The sequence below is a fragment of the Fusarium fujikuroi genome, chromosome FFUJ_chr01 (assembly GCF_900079805.1).
Source record: "Fusarium fujikuroi IMI 58289 draft genome, chromosome FFUJ_chr01".
NCBI lineage: Eukaryota > Fungi > Ascomycota > Sordariomycetes > Hypocreales > Nectriaceae > Fusarium > Fusarium fujikuroi.
Genome location: NC_036622.1, coordinates 5,613,470 through 5,634,456, shown reverse-complemented (window position 1 = coordinate 5,634,456; position 20,987 = coordinate 5,613,470). Strand labels below are relative to the sequence as shown.

The 20,987-nt window shown below is 48.9% G+C and overlaps 8 protein-coding genes; 7 read left to right on the top strand and 1 right to left on the bottom strand.

Annotated features, from left to right (window-relative positions):
• Positions 1-1,004: 1,004 nt before the first annotated feature.
• FFUJ_00349 (uncharacterized protein) lies at positions 1,005-3,971 on the top strand (the record flags this gene model as incomplete). XM_023573392.1 has 3 exons in its annotated part: positions 1,005-1,091; positions 1,144-1,776; positions 1,827-3,971. The coding sequence occupies 3 exons, from the start codon at positions 1,005-1,007 to the stop codon at positions 3,969-3,971; spliced, it is 2,865 nt and encodes a 954-aa protein (XP_023425122.1).
• Positions 3,972-4,808: 837 nt separating this feature from the next.
• On the top strand, positions 4,809-5,531 carry FFUJ_00350 (uncharacterized protein; the record flags this gene model as incomplete). XM_023573391.1 has 2 exons in its annotated part: positions 4,809-5,432; positions 5,460-5,531. 2 exons carry the CDS (start codon positions 4,809-4,811, stop codon positions 5,529-5,531), a joined length of 696 nt encoding a protein of 231 aa, XP_023425121.1.
• Positions 5,532-7,598: 2,067 nt separating this feature from the next.
• On the top strand, positions 7,599-10,778 carry FFUJ_00351 (probable galactose oxidase precursor; the record flags this gene model as incomplete). The annotated part of the gene is made up of 1 exon (XM_023573390.1): positions 7,599-10,778. One exon carries the CDS (start codon positions 7,599-7,601, stop codon positions 10,776-10,778), a length of 3,180 nt encoding a protein of 1,059 aa, XP_023425120.1.
• Positions 10,779-12,731: 1,953 nt separating this feature from the next.
• Positions 12,732-13,942, top strand: FFUJ_00352 (uncharacterized protein; the record flags this gene model as incomplete). XM_023573389.1 has 4 exons in its annotated part: positions 12,732-12,924; positions 12,977-13,239; positions 13,290-13,509; positions 13,563-13,942. The coding sequence occupies 4 exons, from the start codon at positions 12,732-12,734 to the stop codon at positions 13,940-13,942; spliced, it is 1,056 nt and encodes a 351-aa protein (XP_023425119.1).
• Positions 13,943-14,112: 170 nt separating this feature from the next.
• On the top strand, positions 14,113-15,544 carry FFUJ_00353 (uncharacterized protein; the record flags this gene model as incomplete). XM_023573388.1 has 3 exons in its annotated part: positions 14,113-14,808; positions 14,870-15,089; positions 15,141-15,544. 3 exons carry the CDS (start codon positions 14,113-14,115, stop codon positions 15,542-15,544), a joined length of 1,320 nt encoding a protein of 439 aa, XP_023425118.1.
• A 743-nt stretch (positions 15,545-16,287) lies between these two features.
• On the top strand, positions 16,288-17,512 carry FFUJ_00354 (uncharacterized protein; the record flags this gene model as incomplete). XM_023573387.1 has 2 exons in its annotated part: positions 16,288-17,020; positions 17,073-17,512. The coding sequence occupies 2 exons, from the start codon at positions 16,288-16,290 to the stop codon at positions 17,510-17,512; spliced, it is 1,173 nt and encodes a 390-aa protein (XP_023425117.1).
• Positions 17,513-18,046: 534 nt separating this feature from the next.
• Positions 18,047-19,286, top strand: FFUJ_00355 (uncharacterized protein; the record flags this gene model as incomplete). XM_023573386.1 has 2 exons in its annotated part: positions 18,047-18,827; positions 18,883-19,286. 2 exons carry the CDS (start codon positions 18,047-18,049, stop codon positions 19,284-19,286), a joined length of 1,185 nt encoding a protein of 394 aa, XP_023425116.1.
• A 535-nt stretch (positions 19,287-19,821) lies between these two features.
• Positions 19,822-20,962, bottom strand: FFUJ_00356 (uncharacterized protein; the record flags this gene model as incomplete). XM_023573385.1 has 3 exons in its annotated part: positions 19,822-20,222; positions 20,278-20,797; positions 20,885-20,962. 3 exons carry the CDS (start codon positions 20,960-20,962, stop codon positions 19,822-19,824), a joined length of 999 nt encoding a protein of 332 aa, XP_023425115.1.
• Between the last annotated feature and the right edge of the window lie 25 nt (positions 20,963-20,987).

The window sequence follows — 20,987 nt, the reverse complement described above, 5'->3', positions numbered from 1 at the left end:
CTTACCTCTTTGCGCCAGATGCAGCAACAAACTTGCTGGGGATATAGATCCACTGAACAAGCAGGCATTGCGTTCCCATAAATGTCATGCTAATTGCATGAGTTCTAACAGTGTAATTTCTGTAGGCAAGTACCGTATCATGGATACTTTCTTCTATCTGGCGCCTCTTACCGTTGCTCGACTCAATTCATCTGCCTCTATCGGAACGGTCCGTACTGTGCCAATCCTATGAAGCAGATCTTCTCCAATTCAAATTACTATTTGTTTCCTTCACTTCTTCTCACCGTTTCTCGCATTCGTTTTGCGACCCCTCTCTTCTTCACTGTTGCACAAGAGAAACTAAGATTTTATGGGCGCCGCCAAGCTGTGATTGCCCCAGTTTTCAACCCCAGTTTCGTCAGTCAGAACCCCCAGACTCCGTCCGACCAGAGCCAGAGGCAGAGGCCGAGGGACAGTCCTAAACCCACCTTTAAGACCCAAGCGTCCTCCACTTTCTGTCAATGACTTCCCGGGTCCCGATCTTGACCTTGCATTGACTCTGATCTCAAGACGACGACAATAACTGAAGACGCAAATCACCGACTACAAGACCTCGCTGTTACGATCGACAGATACAGCCTTCACTTGACTCGTCGGTACGCCTTCGCGCGCCTAATCTTCCCAGACGAGTTTGGTCTGAGCGTGGCAACAATACCAGTTCCAGCCGTCTGGAACCCTCCACCAACGTCGCACCAAAGATCCGACAACCCCAGCTGTACGGACGATCCAACAACATCTTCGACTCTACATACACGAAACAGCTCAAGACCTAATCCGCATTCGAATACGTTACAAATCCCACATACGCCACCCTCCTGCGAGGCACCTCTTTGCCACGCTGTGACTACAATGCTGTGGTCAGGCGCTGGCATTGACGCTGCGCTCCTCATCGCGGCCTGATGCGCTCCCTCCGAAGCTCCGTCCCAAACGGCGACAAACATTCTAATCTTTCCATGAGGGTCGATATGGTCTCAAGAACCTCCAGCGATGGCCCTCCGCCCGGAGGAGGCCGACAATGGAAGTCATTGATCAACAAGATCCCGAGACGAGGGGTATGCTAGTCAAGTTCATGATCAGAGAAGTCATACTGACGAACTGGTATAGATCAAAATAATCAGTCAACATGCCCCCGAAACTAGTACCTCCGACCTCGACCTTCACCTCCGATCTCCAGATAGCCACTCCACGAATCCTTTAGAAAGCCAAGAAACTCATATCCGGCAACTACAGACCATTCTTCAGCGGATGCCCCGCAACTTTCCTACTACGCCCAACCACGTCGACTCAGCCTACAAAGATTTTACAAAATACAAAGAGCAATGTGCTACGATATGTCGACATATCCTTACAGAAGAACTCGGTCGCGGCTCTCGTAATGATGGCGACCTCCCCCGCCGTGACTCAACCGTCGAGTCTCCGCAAAGTCCTGGCCAGATCTACGACACAAGGAGTTCCTTCAGTGGAAGAAGTCTTGCAGAGGTTGTGTCCGGGAGCGTTGGAAAGAGCATACATCAGACTGATGCCTGGCTGTCCTCTGTGCGCGACTGGAAGAACTACCTCGAGTCTCTTGCCGATGCTTGTCGCACGAGTCTAATTGAGACCTACAAGAACAACGAGCGCGATGCAACGCCGGAACAGGTGGAAGCCTTGTTCACGAATAAGCGCTTCCGAAAAGAGGCTGTGCAGCGAATGCGCAATGCCAGTGTAACCCGGGTCATGTCGGCAGATCCCCAATTCGTGTGTGGTCCTGGTCAGATATGCACGAGACAACAGCTGACAAATTGTAGTTTCCGAAATATGAAATGCGCTTTTACGATTACGAGAGAATTAAGCAGGAGTTGAACGAGATCAGACAGCTTCTACAGACAGGGGAGTCTGGCATCTCACCTGACCGGACCATCAAAGAGTTTGCAATCTCACAGCGCGGCGATGCGATACTAGAGTTTGCCAACAATGCGCCTGGATGTAACCACAGCGATCCAGCACTACGTTTTCGAGTCTCATCTTACATGCTCGCAGAGACGTCGCCTATCTTTGCGCGCATGTTTGCAGGGCACTCTAGCAGTCTCCATCTCTACGACGATGACGATATATCGACACTGCTCCCACTAGCCCCAACAAAATACTTCTGCAAGGATGGCTCTGAAGCCAAACTTTATCGCATGCCGCAGGTTGAGTTGAACCACCTGGGTTCTCTGGAGATTCTATTACACGCAGCACACATGCATAACGAAATGGTTCCACGAGAAATCGAGTTCGAGCAGTTCGTTGCTATCGCCGAGAGTTGCATGCGATACAAGAGTACTTCACCCCTGGAACTCATCGTTGAACATCGATGGCTGCCACAATGGATGCACAAGGGTGCTGATGACATGCCTGACGGGCTCTTGGTCATCAGCTACGCGTTTGGACTCCGTCGACTGTTCTCGCGCATGTCGAAGACTACAATTCTGAATCTCGTGGACGAGAAAGAACTACTAGCTAAACCCTGGCCACAGAAAATTAAGGATAAAATCTGGGCTGTTCGTTGCGCAAAGATGGCACAGATCCACGAGTGTTGCGTCAGTACTATCCGAGAATACATGCGGGAACCAACACACAATACGTTGGAAGGCTCGGAAGAGCTTTCATTGGATACACGAGCCAGCTTTTCCTCGGACAGTTTACCACCGACGATGCTGACGAGTACACCAAGATGTCCCAAGGGCAGCCATTGGTGTGATGCCACAAACCTCGGATGGCTGATGCTACTTTACAATGAGATGAACCTGCTGCCTCATATTATGGCACCTGATGTCTTGTCTCACTTGCCCAGGGCACAGCCGCAGTCGAAGAGTTTGGCGCAGATTGTGGATGCCTTGAGAAGGATTCCCGCACCGCCAACACCCGTCCATCGAGGCGTGTGTGATCCTGGGCCCATGTTCCGCTCTGCTATCAGCGATATCTATAATAGTGTGCTGGGCTTGACGCTCTTCGATATTAGTGGGAAGAGCCATGGTTGGGGACTCTCGAAGCACAGAGAACGAGAACCTCAAACTCAACTCAACAAAGGCCTTGATCGGATGGCTGCACCTGATCCGAACTACAGCGTTGCTACCGAGTTCCCCGAGATTGTTCGTCTTCGTATCTTATGCCAGCTGGATGAAATCGACGATCTGCACACAGCAGCCATGATCAACCGCGCATACTATGAGACCTATAAGAAGCATGAATTGTATTTAATGAGGAACATTCTCCGCATGGATCGGAAACGAACAGCGACTCGCAGTCACATACCGATCGGCCCTAACACCAACGAAGAGAAGGTTCTCAGAGATGAATCGGAAGTGTTGAAGCGCACGCCAGCTGATACTGCAGACGGTATCACTCTTCACAGCGTCGTTGAAACAGAAGGAGACTACACAGACTCCGATTCGGACAGTGATAGTCTTTACTCAACTTCAGTGACTCCATCCCTTCCAAGATCAGCTGCTACTACAAGCACAACCACCAGGGGCCGTGATTACCAGGGGTCGTCAGACCCTGCGCGGATCACGGATAGCCCCGCACGGACACCACGGGCCCGGACCGGGACACCCACATCAAGATCCACTGGCATCGGATCTCCGACAACCCCTCGGCAGGCCCTATTTGACCCGCCACCGCCTCCAACCACGGCACCACCCATAACCACAATCGACGAGCCTCCCCTCACAGTCGAGGAAGCAAACCGAATTCTTTGGCCAGAAGACGCCATCCGAGCCTCCGAGTCACCATTACCGATATCGCCAACATGCATAGAAGGCATTCGCGAAAAATTCCGCGCCGGCGATCCCGCGTTCGACGCGGGACTTGAAGAGAAGACACTTGTGCCGACGGGTGAAAAGCAGTTACGAAGTGAACATGACAGACAGGTTGGACTACTCAAAGGTGGTGATGCTTCACATAAATGATGCAAAGATCTACATGACATTTATACGTTTGCATACGCAATTTTGGAACATCTACATATTATAGCGAGCGATACTTGGATGGACATGATATGTATTGTGGTTTGGCGCCCAAGTGACTTGGCATGGCATGGCACGCTGATACCCCTTGGCGCTTGAGGAGTTGAACTGTTGTATATTTGACATTATTACATATATTGATCGACCATAGGTTATTTGGCGTTGAATAAACCTTTTTCAAGATATTCAGGCGCCGTTTGCTTATCCTATGACATAAATAACTGTCTCATAGTGATATTGTGCTTCATCGCCATGATCAGCCAGTGCCGTACTGTCTGTACATCCTGACCCTCGGGGACTTTGACCTGAGTCGACAAAAGTATTTAGGCAAATCTAGCCTAAGTTTAGAAGATTCTTTAATAAGCTGATTTATGTATCATACTTTTAAGTCTCGAGTTTCTCGCTCTTGAGTCCTCTCACACCTGTGGCTGATTCCATTCGCCCTCCATGCTCTGTATTTTCCGATTTTCTACTCATTCATCTCAAAAGTTTACTCACCATAACAATCAATGGACCATTACCATCGCCTCAAACTTTTCCGGTCGTGTCATCGGAGGCCAACACATGGGGGTGATAAGCTCTGTTCCTCGTGGGTGTATTCACCTGAGTCAGAAGTTCAGTAAGTGTGCTTCTGCGAGGAATAGGGTAAGCAGCTGCTAATTGTTCATCCTAGCATCACCAGGAACCGGGAATGGTTTGAGGATGATTACATGGCCTTCAGCAGCATTGTCTACCATACACGTGATGAGCCGTGGAGTAATGCAAAAAAGTTTACAAACCATGGATCGGAACTCAACCCAGAGCATTACACGTGGGCTCACGGTGTCGGTAGCATCATACTTAAAACAAAGCGGTCCCCCAGCAGAAGACTCAGCACAAGAGGCGAGATCGGCATTCCCCACGCGCATCAGACTCGACTTACCATACTTCAAACACGACATACAGGCCAAGTGGCCAACCGACGAGAGATGTCGCTTCGAGAGGTACAGATTAACTCGTTTCCCATCGGTTAATATTGGAAAAAGGCCCTGGTCAGAGGAAGAGCTACAGTGGCTTGGAAACGAGGGCATAAACTTCGACGAAATGGTTGAGAGGACCACGATTCGTCATGACGAGGAACACCCTGCGGATGCTGGGATCAAGACTCGTAAAGTTGTCACGATTTTGAGAGGAAAACACCGGGCACAGTGGCTAAAGAACCCGTTCCAGGAGCACTTTGACCTTGATACGAGATCCTGTGAAGCGTACGCGTGCGATCGGGCGTTTTCCTTCGCCCAGAACGGTTTTGTGTACCAAGTGTGGGGTGATACCCAGCAGTTCATGTGTATGTATGGTTACGAGTATGAAGTTAACGATGACTGTAGGATAGCAGCTATGCAGGTCAAGGATATCATGAGAGAGCAGGTATAGGAGGTTTCTGACGATGAGGAGTGGGAAGACGAGGACGAGGACGTTTGCGAGTGTGAGCACGATAAGTGCGAGTGCGTTGATGGTATTGACTAAGTCACGGGGGATTTGTGACAGGATCTGAGATTGGTAGAATATGGTATGCCTATGGGACTGTTGGTGGAGTTTGGAGGCTCTTGGCGAGATACACTACAGAGAGATCGATGTTAGCTTCGGGGTTTAATGAAAGCTCCGTGTGTGTTCCCACATATCAAGATGCATACCAACCTAGTCACTCAAGGTGATGTGTAATTTGTAAGTTCATTGGCTAGAAGGACGATAATGGCGTGGAAGTTTGAGGCTTACAGCCTTATGCCAAAGTTGATGGCGAGTCAGCAGGAAAGGAGGCTGGCCTGGAGACCTCATGCTTACTTCAGCCAGTGTAGAGGGGATGGAGTTGGTAATGGAGACGTCTCAATCACTCAAGATTCTCTGATGGATCTGAAGGGTAACTCTCAGCCAGATGTTCAAGGGTATATCTGCCGGGCTATGATCTTACCTGGCTGATGGAGGAAAGTCATAGAGAGGGCTGTGACGAATAAACACTCAATGCAGTCACCTTGAGTAACGTAATCAAGCCTGGAATGCTATAATGATTTATTGCCTTTCGTTATGGCTTCGTGTAAGTAAGCCCATTCGACGAGGACTGCCAAGAATCACCCAGTGGCTTTCACGATTCGTTGAAGAAAAGCTGAACCCTCAAGCATGACTCTCAGCAGCATCTCTCTCTCGTTATGATCTAGCTTCAGAGTGTCTCGTGGCTCACATTACGTTAAGAGCTTATGTACGTCCCTTTCATCTGGACTGAATTACCCGGACCGCGCGCGTTGTTATATCCCGTAGCTCACCAGTCCAGCAGTCCGGTATCAAGCCCAGTGTTGGCCTTACCAACGCCCGGACGCTAAACCTATCGCATTGGGAATAGAAGCTGTCAAGCTGATGAAAGCATGCTAGTTAGCTGATGGCTAGTCCCGGTGCTAAGGGGAAACCTGTCATCTGCTTGTGGGATCTAGTAGCGTCTAATGCCTTCATTCAATCGTGTCGTCCACTCAAAGTGAGTCATTGGCGAAGCTACCAAGTTAGTAGCTGCTTTTAGTTGAGCTTGTTCCTAGATTAGAGCTTGAACTCTAAGAAGAAACATGAAGCTGTGGTTCTGGATAGGGAGAGAAGTGATGGTTGCATATCCATGCGATTCAACAGCACATGATGGATCTTGAGCATCCAATAGTTGGGAGAGGTTTGCAGACCTAAACATATAAGTATGACACGAAAACAGGATGTATACGCAGAGTTATGCGCATTCGGCAGCCGGCATTCAAGCTTCCAAGCTGTCCCCCCAACATCAGGAACATCCACGGGACGAAGCCATCGCCCATCATACCAATTATTCGGTATCACCGTTGGACCCTGCATACTACCATGGGGATCAACCATTATTGGTATACACTGGATGATCATCGTTGGATAAAACAGTATAGAAGAGGCGGGATGTTTCGTAGATCGCTTACCGGCGGTTGGGATCCTTCACCACAGAGCAGTCCACCTCATTCCATTTGTCAAAGCCCAATGCTCAAGAATGCAACTAAGACCATTTCAAACTTGAGTAATAAATTTTGGCGGCATACCTGGCGTCTAGAAGCTCTGAACTGTAAACTATACAAAAGCGTTAATATAGTATTCGGGTAGAACCTGGAAAACTGAGACCGAGAACATGGATAAAGCTAAAACATTTGAACAACACGGGGTCCCAAACATATAATTAAGCTTTCCTCGCCCGAGACACTTGCCGATCTTGGTTTAAGTCATTCTGCGATAGGAATGACATGCAATGGTCGAGGCCGTGAGAATGGAGACGGTTACATTCCTCCGGGTTCCTGGAACCACCACGTTCTTGGCAAGGTTTAGCCTCCTGCAAGGTCCCGACGGTTCTACATGTTCCTGCATTTAGTATAGCTTCACCAATACACTTTACACTCGTACGTGAGGCTTCTTTTATAAAATGTTTTGACAATGTCGTGTAAGTTTCTGGTTCTGTTCTTTGTTCCCCCCCTTTGACAGAATATCACCTAGACAAAGCATTGTCACCAACTCATTCACTCCTTTTCTTTTTTACGGTCACACAAAATGAAGGTCGTTTATGCCTTGTCGTTATGCCTGGGCATAGCTGATGCTGTGGTGCTACCCGTCTTCTCAGCTCCCAAGGGTGGCTATGCACTTCCTCGACCTGATTCAGATGACACAACGGATACCTCAAAGACTCTAGCAGGATCATCAAAGACAAATCTGAATTCTGTACTACCTGTATTTGGAAATGCAAAGCCGAAGAGTGGATTCCCAGCTTCTGCTTTGTCGCGAAGAGTTGAGCGAATCGAGCAGACTTATGGCTCTGGTGATGAGTCTACAGATGACTCTGATTATACGCCTACGGAGCCATCTGATGCTACTCCATCAAGTGCGTCTCATGACACACCCTCAGGCTCTTCAGGTGATGTTCAAGAGGTGGTATATGCCGAGCCATTCATGCAACCCACTTATGTCCGCTTCGGCCCAGCTCCTGTCGACAAGCCAGAAGTTGCTCCCAAGGCAAAGTCAAAGTCGAAGGATACTGCGAGTGTAGCCAAACAAGGAGGAGACGACTCCTCCAGTTCTGGTGGACACAAGCAAAAGGGCAAGGATAAGAACAAGGGCAAAGATGACAAGGGACGACACAGCGGCGATGACGACACTACAAAGTCTCGCAAGAAGCCTGAGGATTCACCAAAGACATCTTCCAGCAGTGCAACAGATTCAGTGTCTGTTACTACCGCAAGCACAGCAGCCCCTACAAGCTCGCCTACGGGTAATGACAAGGGCAAAGGCAAGGGAAAGGGAAAAGGAAAAGGCAAAGAGGAGGGTGGCAGACATAATGGAGATGATGATGCTACCAAATCTCGCACCAGAGTTGATGACTCCAAGACTCGATCGTCAGCATCACCAACTGCTACTGCGTCTTCCAAAAAGGGAAGCTCTGGAAAGCACAGTGGCGACGACGATGCTGGCAAGTCACGAGCCAAAGCTGAGGACTCCAAGAAGACCTCCAAGAAGGAGTCCAAGCCCTCCAAGAAATCCTTTATCACCCACCAATCCGGCAAAACATTTGATGCCGACAGCACCAAAGGCGGCGGCAAAAACGGTCCCGGCTACAATCCCTCCTTCGACATCCCCAAGCTCAACAAGGGCTACGTCCAAGCCATCCCCCCCAAAGCCAGCACCCTAAACAACAAGTTCAGCTCACGCGTGAAGCCCCGTCCCCAACTAAACGCAGAAAAGGTCCGTCCCCTTTCCTCCTCCTCCTCCCCCCTCAAGAGAGATGCAAAAGAAAACATACTGAGTCTCCGTGCAGCCGCGCCCTTCAACAGCGCCGCGATCGACCGCAAAAAGTGGTCAGTGACGTGTGATAGCGTGCACGAGGGGGATGACTGCAAGAATGCTATCGATGGGAACGGTGATACCATGTGGCATACTCAGTGGGAGGGCAGTGAGCCTGCGCCGCCGCATAGTATCACTGTTGATATGAAGAAGAGCTACAACGTCAATGGTATTTCTATGTTGCCGAGACAGGATGGCTCGCAGAATGGGTACATTGCGCAGCATCAGGTGTTCCTGAGCAAGGATGGCAAGACTTGGGGTTCGCCTGTGGCGTATGGGAATTGGTATAGTGACTGGACTGTCAAGTATGCCAATTTCGATACACAGCCTGCGCGATTTGTCAAGCTCGTTGCTCTCACTGAAGCAAATGGCAATCCTTGGACGAGCATTGCAGAACTCAATGCCTTCCAAGCAAACGACTACGTCCCTCCCCAAGCATCGCAAGGCGCTTGGGGTCCTACCATCAACTTCCCCATCATCCCCGTCGCCGGAACCGTTGACCCCAACACGGGCAAAGTCCTCGTCTGGTCATCCTGGGCTAGAGATACCATGTCCGGTGGCCCCGGTGGCCTAACGCTTACTTCAACATGGGATCCAGCAACAGGCCAAGTCGCAGAGCGTCAAGTCACAGAGACAAACCATGACATGTTCTGCCCGGGCATTTCCCTCGACGGAACCGGCCAACTCGTTGTTACAGGCGGTAACAACGCCGAGCGCACAAGTCTCTTCGATCCCGTGCAGCAAGCGTGGGTATCCGGGCCCAACATGCAAGTCGCACGCGGGTATCAATCCTCCGCCACGACATCTACGGGCAAAGTCTTCACCATCGGCGGATCGTGGAGCGGCGGCTCGTCTTTCAAGAACGGCGAGGTGTACGACCCGAAGAAGAAGACCTGGACGCTGCTAAACAAGGCTGATGTGCAGAAGATGCTCACGGATGATGCGCAGGGCTTGTTCCGCTCTGATAACCACGCTTGGCTGTTTGGTTGGAAGAGCGGCACTGTGTTTCAGGCTGGGCCGAGTAAGAATATGAACTGGTACTACACTGAGAAGAAGAATGGCGACGTCAAGACTGCGGGGCAGAGGGCTTCTGATCGTGGTGTTGCGCCTGATGCTATGTGTGGCAACGCCATCATGTTCGACGCTGTCAAGGGCAAGATCCTGACTCACGGTGGAACTCCGAATTATCAAGACTCGGACGCTACTACTGATGCCCACATCATCACTGTCGGAAATCCTGGTACAAACGTTACTGTTGCCTACGCGAGTGAGGGTCTCTTCTTTCCTCGTGTCTTTCACAGCTCTGTTGTTCTACCCAATGGCAACGTCTTTATTACGGGTGGTCAGGAATACGCCATCCCGTTTGAAGACTCAACGCCCCAATTGCAACCCGAGATGTACTATCCCGACAAAGACGGCTTTGAGCTCATGAAGCCCAATAACATCGTAAGGACATATCACAGTATCGCCCTCCTCCTCCCTGATGGACGAGTCTTCAACGGCGGTGGTGGTCTCTGCGGCGGATGTGACACCAACCACTTCGACGCTCAGATCTACACTCCCCCCTATCTCTACGACGCAAAGGGCAAGTTGGCCACACGCCCCAAGATCACCTCCGTGTCCGTGTCTTCCATCAAGGTCGGAGGAACAGTCACTATTCAAACGGGGGGAGCTATCGTGCAGGCTTCGCTGGTGCGGTACGGAACGGCTACGCACACTGTTAACACTGACCAGCGCCGTATTCCGTTGACGTTGGCTAACGCGGGGAAGAACTCGTATTCGTTTCAGGTGCCTAGTGATCCCGGTGTTGCGCTGCCGGGATATTGGATGTTGTTTGTCATGGATAAGAATGGAGTGCCGAGTGTGGCTTCTACGATCAAGGTCACTGGTTCATAGATGCTGGCTTATTATTATAGATTTCGTTTGATCAATTTAACACAAAGTTCTATCATATTCTCTCTTCCGTCTTTGTCGAACATGATTCTCTTGCCAAAGATCCCCTCAGGGGCAAGAAAACAGCGAACCTTAATGTGGGGTATCAACATAAACTTAGCAAAAGTCATCCTAAGCTTAGACTATATTACCTAAATGTTTCTTGTTACTTAGGATCGAAGTGCTGTTTTATTTCCTCCCCTAGGATGCGTAGTGCTTTTGCCCGCAATCCACCGGATATATGCAGGCCTCACTTGCTCTTCTGTGAACAATGATGGATTATTGGCTGGGTCGTTGCGTGTGGTACAGGAGCCAAACATCAAGGCCCGGGGACGGTTGAGTTGAATGACCTCCCTATACAAGGGCTCGTCGGGAAGTTAACCCCTCCCATTTGTGCACGAGCATTCCTCTAACAAGGAGACTAGAGAAGCTTGGTAAACTGAGGCAGAGCATGATCAACCGACTCCTGAACATAACATCTTATGAGTCTTTAATCCATACTCTGCTATCGTAATACAGCTGGCTTTAATAAGAACGGCGAAGCAGAGCTAATATCAGGAATACATTACATCGCCAAATACGTGCTTTGTTCCTCATGTTTACTACTAGCTTGTTTTTCGCACTGCGCACAATTGGTCCTTTCACATTACCGAGGCCCTGATACTGTCATCTTGCGCGATCTTCCCCTAACTGAAGTCTTTGGTTGGTCACCACCCGACGTGCCACTATGTTCAACTGATTGACACTTACTAGATAAAATCGACGGGATGAGAATCGTCTTGATAAAGAAGGTTTTCACAGCCCTCGAGAACTTGGAGCAGACCCTCTCCACTGAACGTGGTTGCCCAGAGGCTGGGTATGTACAATGCACTGCTATGGCACTTGGTGCGTTAGTACGGGGCAAGCGAACGTTCCGAAATGTTGAGGAACCGTATAACGGGCTCAGTTTACGGCAAGTAATGGGAGTACTGAATGACTTTCCTCGGATGACTGCTGCGTGTCCTGATGTGAATCATGGTCAGAACTGTACTGTGTATGCAAGGCTGAGGCCGGTCATCGAGAGAGTCGAGGGGGAGATTGAGGATATTGAGTTGAGCTACTTTCAGTCCTGATAATATGAGCATGACGCTTGAGTCTGGGAGTTGTCTGTGTTGGAGATTTGTGGTGAGGTGTGACTCGTTGTTGCCAATTCAGTCGTTCCTCTTCAGATGAAGTATCTTTCAGATGGACCTGTTTCCTCCTCTATTTGCTATTTGCCATGTTTGTTAGTTAAACTTGTATGCTTCTTTAGATACAGCTTGCCTATAGAGCAAACATGAGGATCCTTCTAGAAGTTTAGTTAGACTATATAAGTTCTTTTAATCCAGATAGATAGATTCAGTTACTTCTTACATCTCAACTGGTTATAAGCCTAGAGTATTATATATAATGTGTTTACTCTTATCACTCTAAGGATGGATTCTCAGGATAGGAACTGGTAAAAGGAGAACCAATGATGGTTAGGTCCAAGTATAGCTTGCGGGGAGGTGTTGGTCAGTTATATACTATATGAAGACCTTGCTATAGGAAGGGGTTCCTCGAGCTTTTGGCTTCGTCTAACAGTATCCCTTATCTTGGACACAGCGGTTCGCCATTTGACGCCATTCACCAAAGCCCGGGTTTTACTGGCGAGGCCACTTCGAGGTGCAGGCCTTTGCTTGTGCTTCAATTCAGTGCTGTATCTGTTTTGACAGTGTCTGGCAGATGCAGGCCTCCACCCTGACACCTGACACCTGACACACACACCCTCAGAGATGCCTAGCTTTTTTTTTTTAACCTTTTCTCAGCTCTTCTACTCTCATCTTCCTTCTACTCCTCCATGCAGAAGTCTTTCTTTCATCACGGGCTTCTTCCCACCCAGCTCAACACCACCGCATCATGGTCGTCTTTACTCACGACATCGCCCCTGACGGGGATATTTATATTGTCCTAGAGGAAGCCAACTCGATGCTTACTACTCCGACCGTTGACCTCCGCCACATGAACGTTGATTCTCCCGAGTTCAGCCCTGATCCTGCTGATGTGAACGTCCCAGAAACACCGTCTGGGCTTGAGCTCCCCGATGTTCCAGGTAGTCAAAGGGTTCCCTGCAGATGATATCTAAAGCTAATGTGACTGTATAGATGTGGATACCTTGAAGTGTCGATTTCGTGTCTCATCTCATCATCTGACCTTCGCCTCTGCGATTTTCAAAACGATGTTCACTGGTCCCTGGAAGGAATCAGCGCCAGCTGGAACAAGTCTCCCCGAGACGGCACCAGAGACCCCAGCGGAAACCGCAGAAGCTTCCGCCGTGCGTGAGATCTTAACAACAGGCTGGGATGTACACGCCTTCGTCACGGTACTCAGAATCATACATGGTCTCAATTACCAAGTGCCGGAAGCCGTCAGTCCAGCTTCTTTATCGACGTTGCTGTCATTGCCGACTATTATCAGTGCGTCGAGGCTGTGTCTACTGCCGCGAAGCTTTGGAAACCGCCATTCCTCAAGTCCGGTGCGCTCAACCTTAGGGGAAAGGTGTCGATCATGTGGTTGTGGATTGCTTGGGTTTTTTCTTGGCCCTCTGAGTTCAACAGAGCAGCTTACGGGCACCTGCGGTATAGCCAAGGTCTGGATCTTGTTGATACCCATGACCTCCCAATTGCTATGATTCTTGGTATGTAACGTCTTGCCCACAAGGCGCCCGAGGGATACTAACGACCATATTAGAAAAGCTGGCGAAGAAGAGGGAGTGGTCTTTGGAGACTTTCTCTGCCAAACTCGTTTCACTGCGAACGGATCACCTGGATATCCGCGCGGGCTGTGATCGACGATGTAGGCACATATTGCTCGGTGCAATTCAGGACGCTGAGTACACGATGCACAACAAGCTTGTGATTTCTGGCCCACCATACTATTGGATCTCTATTGGGGAGATCAATGATATCTGGGAGGACATTGATTCAGATGATTGTCGTGATAGCCGGGAAATAAAGCGAGGTTTTCCTCGCCCCTGTGGTCTCAAGAAGCTGATGAATCCAACTTTCGATGAGATCGTCGCCGAGTTCAGCAAGATCAACATCGCTGATTTTCAAGCTAAGAAGGTCTGAGAAGCTGGAAATTGCATATAGCCTCAGAACGAGACAAGATGTTTTGGTTGTCATCTGAATACCAGCACTATGAGGGCTTCATTTCTGTAGGAGTAGTTTGATAAAAGAACTAGACAGTCATTCATCGTCTTCCATTGCGCTTTCTTGGTCTTTTTATCTGGCCCCGTGATATGGATGCTTGCTTTTGCCAGATTCTGAATGGCCTGGATTCTGTTGTCAGTGACAGGCAGTGGGCAGCTCACGAAGCATCAAAGCCGGAACCAGTGCATAACTGGAATTCTAGAAATCTCCGCCCCCAGTGGGTTTTCTCTTCTTCCACAACAAGTCTCTTCTCATGCCCGGCTGGTTTCCTCTTCCTTCATCTTCCTCCTCCACCCTTCAATCTCAAACTCCTCAAGGATCTAGTCATGATGAAGACCATCTCATATGTGATCGACCCAGACGGCGATATCGAGCTCGTACTGAGAGAGCCTAGTTCTCGCCAGATCATCCCCGAAATCCACTCCGATGATCTACCGGACTCCGACTTCGACAACCCGCCTTCAACTGGTCGTTACGCCATTTTCGACGAGCTCTACACCAAGCCAACGGCCACGACTGGTACTCAGAATATTGAAGAGGATCATGAGCCTCGGGAAGTTCATATGCGCATCTCATCGAAGCACTTGTCCTTTGTGTCCAGCACATTCCGCGATCTACTGCACCCTTTGCGCAACGAAGATGCTTCTGCTCAATTTTCTGCCTGCTCTTCATCTCCTCCTCCCGCTTTTCGACCTTCTACCAAGATTTACACGGTTGGCTGGGATGCTGTGGCCCTTGCTATCGTGCTTGATGCCATCCATGGACGCCACGCAGAGATCCCTCGAGTCATCAACCTCGGGCTTCTTGCCCCGCATCACAACCGTAGTTGACCACTACAAATGCCAGGAGGTCATTCAAGTCTTCTTCGACCATTGGCAGAGAGGAATCTTTAGTCAAGATGGTTTCCCTACCATTCTCTGTAAGACGGCTCTTCTGTGGTTGTACATCTGCATTGTCTTCCCAGGATTGGAGGGCATCTTCGCATCCATGGCTTGTACGGTGTTGTCGGACTTCAAAGGCTCTGCTCAAATCACTGCTAGAATGCTTCCAATCACAACCATTCTCAGTAAGTTGACGAAGCATGCATGTCTGTGTAACAAAACTAACGAACGAGAAGGAAAGCTCAATGAAAAGAGACTCTATCTCATCCAACAGATCAAGGATGGTCTTCAAGAATTACACAACTCACTCCTCCAAGGATCAGAATGTGTCCTACGCGACCGTTTTTGCTCGTCGCTCACGCTTGGTGTGTTAGTTCACATGGTACACCAACATGAACATGCTGAGCCTCCCTTCATAGCCCCCTTCGACGGGTACAGTGTTGCCACAGCTTTGAAGCTAGTGACAGAGTGCTCTGAGCCGGTGCCGCGACATGACAATCACGGAACAGATATGCCCAGATACATTGACCCTTACGATGGCATGACCTACCCTTGCAGCATCAGAGGGAGAATGACACCAGTGGTTGAGAAGGTCGAAGGGGAGCTTTACCGTATGCGCCCGGCCGACTTCAAAGACTAAAGTTGTTTATGGTTAGAGTTTGATGATTTGCCGGCTGTCTGACAATATTCTGAGTTGCTTTTCGAGAGGCCATGGAGGATGCAAATTCAAGATGGCATGCATAATACATCTTCTGGAACACGAGGCCAGAATGGAATAGGGACTTGGGAAAACTTATGTATTAATCATGTAAACTCTTTCAATCCTGTTTGTACTACTTCGCACTCCATAGTCTTGATCTGCCCTGGGACCTCTTCTTCCTGGATTATGGCTCTAGTTTAGAAAGCTTATAAAAGGCTTGACCCCTGATTTCTATTAAGCATTGTAATTCTATGATATCTTATTTATTTGAGTACATGAACTTTGCTTGGCAGACTACCTCTTTTGTATCGATAACCGGTTTGCAATTACGAGTGGGCGACTTGGCTGTCATCTGAATACCAGCACTACAGAACTTGATGTGTGTATAACAGCCATCTCTTTCTATCGTCAAAGAAATTTATCGGATATTGATTTATTTGATACCCCTTTCTGGCCTACTTGAACTTGGTGTGTCGACCTGTGAGAGGTCTGAGTTGCCAGCGACAGGTTACGCTGAACGCAGCCATTTCGTTCCATCTCATACACACGCCCAAGGCGATTTCTGCCTTTTTTCCAAAATTTCTCCTCTCTCTCATCTCCATTTAGTCTCTTCTCCTTCATCTCTTTTCTCGCCCTTAAACTTCCTTCGTGTCCTTTCTTCGCCCCTCATCCCAGGCATAATCATGAAGTCCGTTTCATACGTGATAGATCCTGACGGCGACATCGAACTTGTGCTGAACGAGCCGAATACCCAGAACATCATTCCCCAAAAAGTCTTGATTGGAGATGAATATGCCACCAGCGACTTATTTACTATAGAGTTCTACAGCTCAGTACTCCAAGGACGATACATGGTCTTCGATAACTTTGATACCCCAAAATTTGTCGATGGTGAGGAATACGCCGATTGGGTCTTCGCTGAAGAGACTCCCGAGGTAGTTCGAATACAAGTTTCCTCAAAGCACCTAACCTTTGCTTCTAAAATCTTCAGTACTATGCTTCAGGGCCCATGGGCCGAGGCCACCACCTCATTTTCTTCCCAGCGGAATCCCCGCCGAGTTCCAACTTCTGCCTGGGATGCCAAAGCTTTTGCGGTTGTCCTCGATGCAATTCATGGGCGTGTACAAAAGATCCCTCGGCGTATCAACCTCGTTCTCCTGGCTCGGATCGCCACCATCGTCGACTACTACCAATGCTATGAGAGCTTAGAGCTGCTAAGCGATGTGTGGCTCAGCGATGAGTCTGTTGCAGAGGAAGACTTCGATTCGTACACCGTAAATTCACTACTACGTCTTTATGTCGCATGGGTCTTCGAGGATGAGGCTATTTTCTCGACCGAGGCAGACAGAGCTTTGAGGAACAGCAGAGGACTCTCAGAATTCCAGTTGAATGACCTTCCGGTTGGAGGGGTTCTCGGTAAGCTTACACTAGGCGGTCTCTAGTTAAACATGCTAACGCTCTATTTCAGATGTCCTGAACGACAAGAGAACGGAGCTGATCGGAAGGCTCTTGAAAGGTCTCGACGATCTTCGAGAATCGCTCCACACGGAGGATGAGTGCCCCGGTTTAGGCTTATCCGACTGTTCATCTGCATTGCTTGGTATGTTGATGCGAGAGGGGGTCAGATGGCAGAAAGACTACCAACCTCTCACAACTCCTTACTGCGGGCACAGCGTTGTTACGATGATGGGCTTGATCGAAGAGATTCCCCGACCCAAGCCATTTCATCCACGCTACAATAACTCTGGAAGAGACCGCTCCGGCGAAGTCAACGCATATCATCGACAATGTTCGTGCACCATTCAGGGCCGGATGCAGGCACTGGTGAGACAAGTCAACAACGACAGCTTGAGGTTTCACCCTTCACAGATCCAGGGCTGGGGATTGCGTCAGAAGGAGAATGACTAGAAATTCGGGCTTCATTTGTTCTGTGAACAAGTTTGTAGGAGACTGGATCATTTGCGAATATGGAAGGTTGAAAGAAGCTGAGTTGAGTAGTGCCTGGGCCTAAGGATTGGAGCCAAAGTTTGCTAGCTTTCGTTTATGTGTTTGTCATGTAACTCCTTCACTAACATGTCCCCGGGCTCAGTGCTTTGCTCTAGTATTTGTGATTTTGGTCTACCTCCAGACCTCTTGTTCACAATTTGAGACTGAATTTAGGACATTTTAAAACCTTACCCCTGATTGCATAAGTTAGTCGACCTTGGGATATCTGTCTGAAATCACAAGCTGCATTTGTCCAACCATATATTTTGAATGTCAATCTGTTTGTAGTCTGGACCTTTGTCTGTATTTGTCCAAACGATGTGCCAGTGCGGTTTGCTTCTACTTGCTCTTAGTGGGCGGGCAGATGCATATCGTCAAGGCCCACACTACTTCTTCCCCTTCGATTCCTCCTCTCCATTCTTCGTCACAACACTAAAACGTGGCTACTCATTCATGATGACGTGCATTTCATACATCATCGACCCGGACGGTGATGTCGAGCTTCTGCTCAAACGGCCAAACAGTCAGCAACTCGTCCCCTGTATTCCCACCGACGAACATGACGAGGATACTGAGGATCCTATGAATGAACCCACAGTCGCTCGTGGTGTCCTAGATGCAAGATATCACGTATTTGATGATCTTCTTTTTCCTTCCGAAGCTGAAGATCCCAGTACAACAAAGCCTCGCTGGAGATTCAGTGCCCTCCTGAACCTCATCGAAACTCCAAGCACTCCCAAGGTTACAACTCCTCCCGAGGATGAAGTCCGCCTGAGGGTGTCTTCACGCCATCTCATTCTAGCCTCTCGTTGCTTTCGCTCCTCGCTCGATGGGCCCTGGAGCGAGGTATCAACAACTTCTTCTTCCTTCGGAAAGCCTCTCCGTCAAGTCATGGCCTGGGATTGGGATGCGGTGGCCTTTGCTATCGTTCTAGATATCGTACACGGTCGACATGGGGCTGTGCCTCGCATCGTCGATCTCAAGCTCATGGCTCAAATTGCAACCATAGTCGATTTCTATGGATTCCATGAGGCCGTGAAGATCTTTTCCGAAGTTTGGTATAAGAACATCTGTATCGAGCTGAAGGACGAGTACTCTCGTGAGGCTCTCGTGTGGCTCTCTGTTTCTTGGGTCTTCCCCAACCAGGAACCTTTTGATAGAGCGACTCGGGCTATCCTCAAGCACATGGAAGGCCCTCAGCCGAGTACCGATAATCTTCCAATCCACAGGGTTCTACGTTAGTAGCCATTTCCCCTTCCACCTATGGGCCAGACCGCTAACAAGAGAAACAGCCAAGATCGACGACAAACGACAAGAACTTATCAAAAAAATCGTGACAGAACTTCACAGGCTTCATAACACTCTCCCAAACTCAGATTTTCTCTGTGACTGGCACAAGTACAATTCCCCGGCGTGCCACTCTATCGCGCTGAGCATTTTGAAGCGAGAACTGCAACGTCTCGCATCAAGTGACCGCCCCCTTGTGCCCCCTTTCAACGGTTACAGTGTCACGAGCATGATTCAATTGGTCAACGACATACCTGAGTCGATTGCTGCTACGACCGAGGGGTATGACCACTATCACGATGTGTCAGTGTGCAGTGTCAGGGGCAGAATGAGGCATGTTCTTGGAGAAGTCAGGGCTGAGATGAATTCCTGGACTCTTGATCTGGATATGGATGTTGGAGGTGTTTGACGCCAGGGAGTTATGGGAATGGTCGGTGTCATGGTTCAGAAACTGAACGAGAACGATTTCTCGTGCTCTCGATGGCTTGGATCTTTACTTCCATCACTTTGCGGTTTTTTGTAGCACTTAGACTTAGATTTAGGAAAATTTCTAGCGACTCATCGTGCACCTTGCTCAACGTCTCTACCCATCGCCGTTTTCTCTTCGTTTAAGGTGTTCAATCCGGTATAGATGGCTGAGCAGTAAGGTAGTGCTAGATGGTGTAAGAGAATAAACTTGTCAAAAGTATATTAATTCTATCTTCAATCGTCTTAAATCATCAAAATTATCCCAAGATATCCTAGTACTATCTAATGTTTATATCACAGAGCATAAGAACAGGGTTTTAGGAATGGTTGCAGTTGAAAGACGAAACAGTTCCGTGAATAATACTCAATTTCATCTATCTAAACTCTTGAGAGCTTCCAAGGATGCCCCTGCCATGGGCAATTATGAGACGATGTCGATTGAAATCAACCACAAACAAAAGTTCTCCTGTCTGGTATTATTTAGGCTGGAAATCAGCCAGACGAATGCTCCGCGCCTCACGGTCTATCTCGTCCAGGGTTGGCTTCAGTCTCCCCTGAATAGTGCAAAAGCAGGGGCGAAACTTGCGCTTCTTCTTGGGATTGGGATATTCGCGTTCAAAGTCTGCCCACTCGGGAGTAGTCATATTTTCGATAAAGTCCAATACCTCTTGTAATTGGCATTTATCAAATGGAGGTTCGACAGTACTTGCACAGTTGTCCTGCATGCAGTCCCTTTCAGCTATTAATATAGGGAGCAGAACGGCATTGCAGTAGTCCTCTTCATCGCAGCCGTCTCCACCCATCAATTCCTCTTGGAGAGCGTCTAGGGCTTCGAAGATTTTGTTGCATAGGGTTTCTCTTATGTCGTCGAGCTTTTCTGCCAAGGTGTCGTCAGAAAAGCTATTGTGTATTCGAGATGTTGAGTAACTTACCGAGAATGCCGCTGACAGGAAGCTCATGGGTCTCATCGTCGGATATTCCTGGGGTGAGGCGCACAAACCTATCTGCCATTTTGAGGAATCGATTCTCATCATGGAATACCCATGAGACAAACAGCCACATGATATTCAGTTCAACTCCTTCATTTTCATTCGGCAGTCTGCAAATACTTTCGTCGGTCCACGGGCGATAATGAACTTGTACGGCCTCACGGCATTGGTAATAGTCAACAATGGTTGAGATCCTAGTCAATAATCCAGGACTGATCTCGGTTGGTATTTCGAAGTGACGTCCATGAATACAGTCCAAAACGATAGCCAGAGCATGAGCGTCCCAGCTCTCAGTTGATATCTGCCGAATGGGTTGAGATGATAGAGCTGCTTCAACCCAAGGCCCTTGAAGCATGGCTCGGAATACGCGAGACGCAAGAGTCAGATGTCGGGAAGATACTCGCATACGAACTTCAGCTTCTGGATTGTGGTTTTCATCACCGGGAGAGAGCTTGCTGAAGACCTTGTATCGACCGAGGCAAGATGGGTCGGTGAATTCCGGTTGACCAGGATTTGTTCCTCAGCCAAAGAATCTCCAATCGGTTGGCACGATCTTTTGCTTGTTCGGCTTTCTCAATATCAGCTCGATGTCGCCGTCTGGGTCTACATCGTAGGATATAGACTCCATGCTGCAAAGAGTCTGTTGTTGTGTC